The 5921-nt window shown below is 34.6% G+C and overlaps 1 protein-coding gene across 1 annotated transcript; it reads right to left on the bottom strand.

Moving 5' to 3' along the window:
* On the bottom strand, window positions 3921-5598 carry LOC109832384. Its single transcript, XM_020399767.1, has 3 exons — window positions 5348-5598; window positions 5178-5277; window positions 3921-4047 (listed from the first exon to the last, which is right to left on the bottom strand). The coding sequence occupies exons 1-3, from the start codon at window positions 5530-5532 to the stop codon at window positions 4027-4029; spliced, it is 306 nt and encodes a 101-aa protein (XP_020255356.1). The 5' UTR covers window positions 5533-5598; the 3' UTR covers window positions 3921-4026.

Here is a 5921-nt window from a genome sequence, read left to right as displayed (position 1 = left end):
CCCTGAGTGCTCTGATGCAGAATTTCACAAAGATGATACCTACAGCAGTAAATGTTACTCTTAATCAAGCACACTGAATCCCGAAAACAAGGTACCAACTACTGACCTAATCAAGTCAATTATCTTGCATGCTGCTAAGCTTTCGTTTAACCTAATAGAGCTAATAGTCCAATACCTAAATCAGACCCGTCTAACCCAGTAGATAATTGGGTCGGTTTTGGATGAGTATACTTGCCTTGCTCAACCCAGCTAACTCATTTAACATGCAACTTCAGATTGACATGTTCTCAGACCCAAACTCAACACCTTAACATACTAAATAAAGTAACAAACTTAAGCTCTAGCTTATGTATCCCTAACGTTTATTAGCTGGGCCTTTTCATTCAGCAGGTTAGCAGGATAGGTACAGGTATCCACTTTTTTTACGGGTACAGATATTGATGGTTGAGGGTACCTGACCCATTTATCAAATGTGTACTGTAAGTTTAGCTTCCTTGGCTCAGGTAAATTCTGGTTTTTACTTGAACCCTCCTAACCTAACTCCCTTACCACCCCTATTTATACCAAGATTGATGTAGCTCAACCAGCTATTGTCATTAAGCTACTTTGGTTTTCTAGCATCTAATCCTCATTTAACATCACTACATCTCACTTATTTCGGCATGCAATAGAATTATGTCTATCATATCTTTACCACCAATACAAAGCAATACAACTATAGCAAGACAAAGCAATACAACTATAGCAACAGAAGTTAACATGAATGTTTTTTTTTATATTGTGTAATCCTCATTTCAAGAGATGAAGAATACTTTACCACCAATACAAAGCAATACAACTATAGCAAGACCATTTGAAAAGATTCCATAGCATTAGACTAGGATATATGTGCTGCCTGGGCCATGAGGCCCATAACTAATAGTTTATGGAAGTCAAATTCAAGAATGAGTACAACTTCAGTATGTCAAAAATAAAGCAATCTGGAAATTACTCATAATCAGAAGAATAAGAAGACGACGAAGAAGAGACTTACAAGCAGTCTCGGCAAATCCAACCTATCAACCTCGTTTATTAATATCATTGCGGCCAACCCACAAAATGTGTACCTTCAAAAAGAACAGGAAGGACATTGCAAAATAGGGTAAGCACAACCCAGGTTCAATCGTCGTACATTCACATAGAGAATATGATGTACCTGCATCCAATTATTGTGGTTGTCTGTTTAATCCAGCCATGGCTTAAAAGATAGACACTATCCTTTGCATTTCTTGCATTTGATAATCTCTTTCTTCTTTTTCTTGTGCCTTTTCTCTTTCCGCTTCCTCAGCTCTTTTCTGCATATCCTCGTGTAACTCTTGAATTTTCTTATTAGCAGCATATAACTCTTGGATTTTCTGGTTAGCAACATCTAGCTCTTCTTGAAGTTGAGAGTTGTTTATACTACTCTCGACGTTATAGGATGTAGAAAACTGGTGACTCGTTGTCCTTCCTTCGTATCCAATACCATATCCTCTTTCATATCCCCCATGGTGCTTTCCCGCTACCTCATCAAGAACAGTTGATAGTTTTAATCGTTGGGCTTTTGTTACTGGATCTACATCTTGAAGTTGAACTCTGACCTCCTCAATCCTTTTAATAACCTTCTCCTGTACTTGATTAAATTCATAACATACAACATATATTGTATATGATTAAGTTAAAATAAAATCAAAAACAAAACTTACACAAACGTCTTGAGTTTTCTCATGTGGATAGTCTCCAAGACCCATCTTTTTCTTATGGCACTTAATAAATATATCAAACTCATCATAATTTTCTGGATCTAACTCCTTCTGTCAAGCAGGAAAAAGAAACATGAATGAGCTAATTAAATGTTAATAACTAGATATCTGCATCTTGACAAAATATTTAATTCTTATTGTTGCCAATTACCAATTTATGTTTAGTTCGAGCCATAGACTTTTGTCGCAAACAATGCCGAAGTTTCTTTTTTGAAACATTTTGTAAATTTCTAGCAGCTTCATCCTGCAATAAGAAATGACTAAAAATAACAAAACAAATTATTTTCTCTACATGTATTCGTTATAATATATTATGAGCAAATTTCAATTGAACCTTTTTTTATTTACAACAAGAAACCTGAATAAAAAATAAACTAATTGATATACATTTCTAAATTTAAAACTTACCTCTTTGTTGGGATTGTCTATATAGTTCACAAAGTCTTCCCACTCCCTACGAGTGATCCTCTCAAAGTTAATCTGATCACGTTGCTGAGGAGACGCATCTTTCCATTCATTGTAATACTTTTTATTTATTTTGCTTTCCAAGATCTTACTGCTGACTGCACTGTAAGAGTACACCAACGATGAACGAACATCAAATTTACTGGCATCTTGAATCCAGGGTTCTTAGGGTCTTCATCTCCGCTTTCCCAAATAAAATTATCCTACAAGAAAGCCTAGATAATTTATATAAATTAATTTAGAAGTACAAATCAATCAATAATTAAAATTTACCTTTAGAAGCTCCATAATATCATCCATCTTTTCTCGAGACTCATCATTCCACTCCTTATGTAAAGGAAATAAGCTGCCCATTCGTGCGTAATACCCAAGCTCCTGTGAAAGCTGAAATGCCGTATCACTTATAGGTTGTCCACTAATCCATGTTACTATATGCTTCTGTCCGGGAGGAGGACGAAAGGTTTCCAACTTAGTGGGTTTCCTGTTAGCTTTTTTGCCATTCTCATTAGCTACTTAAACATGCATATGACAATTGAATACGTTAGTCCATACTATTGGTTTATTTTACAAACAAAACTATCATAACAGAATAAATAAAATCCACATGCGCCTTCAAGTGGTGGGCTTTGTTTCATATCTAATCTGCATGTGTACAATCAATAAAAATCAAATTGATGTTGCCTTGGTCCAAAAATTCTTACGTGTGTGTTTCATTTTGATTAGTTGGTTTATTTATTTTCTTTAAAAAATTGGGATCATGTATCTTACCTAATTTGAGCACTATAATTTGGCATGTAGTAGCAGCTCTAGCATGCAATATTGATTAGTGTTTGATTCTTAATATATAGAACTCATAGGAAGATATCATCTTAAAGTTGGTGATTGTTTTGAGTGACACTAGAAGTACTCTAATGGGTACGTGTGTGTATATGAAAATGTTTTCAAATAGAAGATTTTTGCAACCGTACATCTATTCTCTATATACAGGATTGAAGAAAAAAAGGGACCTAAATGAATACTGGTCACATTTTTTGACGAGTATGTAACTTGTATTAGGGAGAACTCCAGCACGTCTAGAAGTCTTAAATAGACGACAAGAAACCAAATAAACCAAAAGAAGTTAATTGATTGATAACCAAAAAAAATTACCTGTAGGAACCTCCAGATTGATTATGTTCTCAACAGAGTGAGTATCCCCATCAAGGCCACCAACGGCTGGTCTTGTATTATTAAAAATATGTGTGCCATCATCAATAATAGGAGTCAGAGGAACAACATTACGATGATATATCGAGGGCGCAGTCCGTTGTGGACGAATAGATTGGGAAGCTAAAAGACAAAGAATGAGATAATAAAATTATATATTGACTATTTGCTCATGAAAAAAAGGCTCTAAAAGTTGGAAGTAGTACAGTGTTCATACTCATAGATAGGTTATGAATTACCACCTGAGACATGCACAAAGAAATCACCACCTGAGACATGCGCTGAAGTTCTACTACTTGTATGGTTAGCCATAGATGATAGGTCCAAGCTGGAAAAATCTGCGTGTTCCCAAAATATGCAGCACAATCATTAAAACTAAAAAAAATCATAGGCTATATCTAAACTCTTAGCTTTTCAATAAATAAGAAAAATACCTCCATCAATTGTTTTCTGATGACAATCTAGTGGGTTAGTGTTATTTGTGTCCTCAAAGTTCTGTGAGCTAGGTTCAGCATATATTCTTTTCTTCTTCCCGATGATATTTCTTCTCTTCTTCATCATCATGATCGCCTGTTTAGGCGGCATGTTGTATTATCTGAAAAAATTCCTTTCATTAATATTCATAAATATTTAGGCGGCATGTTGTATTCTCTTCTTCTCCATCAATTCTTCTTTTGCTATAATAAAAAATACAGAAATGTACTTGGGTAGTATTGCATAATGGCAGGCTTAGTTAATTAAATAAAATTCTAGCTGGGTAGATAACTAAACTAAAAACAAAATCATAATCTGCATCCAGTTGTCTATTCCCTTATCCTTTTCTAATATATCCATATAAATCAACCATCAAGTACCTTATGTGCATTCAATTGAATTAAATTGAACGGAGTATTAAATGAAAGATAAGCACAAAGAATAAATATAATGAATAAATTTTCAATTAAAATAAAATATCATCTAAAATACCTGAGATTTCTTTTTATTCTTCCCAAGAAAACTTTTAGCCCCCTCGAGATCTTTCTGACTTACAAATGTGCCAATTCCCATATCTTTTCTAACCCACTCAATATTACCATCATCAATTGTAATGCCTTCTGAAGGGATACATGGATCGATGCTCTGAACATAATTAATATCTTCATCTTCAATTTCCTCTTCTGTATGTTGCCCCTCTTCAGGAACTTCATAAGTATCTCTTGGCTTCCAATGACACACAACACTCCAGTTTGGATTTTTAGGATCCTTCGAGTAATACACTTGTCTTACTTGTGATGGATAGATGAATGGCTCATCTATGTAGCTATTCCGAGATGTATTAATGGATATAAGATTGTACTCATCTTTCTTCCATCCCAATCCTTCTCTATAGTCATACCAAGTGCATTTAAATAAAACAATAGATTTCATTTTTGGTACTTGTATAACTAATATTTCATCGATTATCCCATAAAATAATTTACTCTCATCACCCACAGTTACAACGCCACTATTTTGTGTTGTTCTTGTAGCCTCGACGGCTTTGGTTTCGAATTTATACCCATTGACACCAAATGCTGGATAACATGTAACATCGGGCAAAGGACCAAAAGCGAGATTGATCACTTCCTCATCTAAATGAACATTTTGCCTCTTTAACGTATTAATATATGACAAAGTAATAAATGCATTAGAAATTGATATTATGAAAAATTATAAAGTTTAAGTAAAGTTGTTTTGAAAGCTTACATGAGATCTAAACCAGTCAACGAAATTTTTATGTCCTTCAACTTGGACTTGGCGGTTGTCCCAATGAGAATGTCTTTGCTTTACAAGTTTATCATATAACCTGGATTACCAATATAGTACTAAAATAAAAAAATATTAATGAAAATATAAAATAGATCCACACAACATACTCTCGATATGGGTGTATTGATTCCATATTATCAAGTATAAAGCGATATGCTTGGTGCAATTCTGACGCCGATAGTTTTTTACTCTTTCCTGTACCAAGGGGACCTTCTTGAAGTCGCACTGGTCGATTAAGTTTTGACTCCACATCATCAAGGTAACGTGCACAAAATATTGTGGCCTCCTCCATCAAGTACCCCTCAGCAATTGAACCTTCTGGGCGGCTTCTATTTCGTACATAGTTCTTTAGTGTAAGCAAATACCTACATAGAAATTATAAATTATACATCTAGAATAAATATAAAATAAAGTGAATATAATTCATTTCACCATACCTCTCAATAGGGTACATCCAACGATATTGAACCGGTCCTGCGAGTGTTCGCGGGAAAAATCATAGCTTTCATTGAAGTCATTGCACACTCTTTAGTAATAGTTTATCGATTACAAAGATCCGGTCTTTTTATAAGATCCGGTTACAACGAGATCAAAAGAAAAAGAAAAAGTTACAATCTTCTTTGTTTGTCGAACGAATCACGAGCTCCTGTTTTGCGGTCACTCGCTTTTGTGGGTTCTTCG

The sequence above is a fragment of the Asparagus officinalis genome, chromosome 3 (genome assembly GCF_001876935.1).
Source record: "Asparagus officinalis chromosome 3, Aspof.V1, whole genome shotgun sequence".
NCBI lineage: Eukaryota > Viridiplantae > Streptophyta > Magnoliopsida > Asparagales > Asparagaceae > Asparagus > Asparagus officinalis.
Note: the sequence above shows the minus strand (reverse complement) of the source record. Positions and strands in the feature narration are given on the sequence as shown.

Coding starts and splice junctions, on each gene's coding strand:
- LOC109832384 (XM_020399767.1), bottom strand. CDS start 5,532: ATGGAGGAGGCCACAATATTTTGTGCACGTTACCTTGATGATGTGGAG. Junction 5,278..5,347: donor TCAATACACCCATATCGAGA/GTATGTTGTGTG, acceptor TTGGTAATCCAG/GTTATATGATAAACTTGTAA. Junction 4,048..5,177: donor TTGACTGGTTTAGATCTCAT/GTAAGCTTTCAA, acceptor GAATTTTTTCAG/ATAATACAACATGCCGCCTA.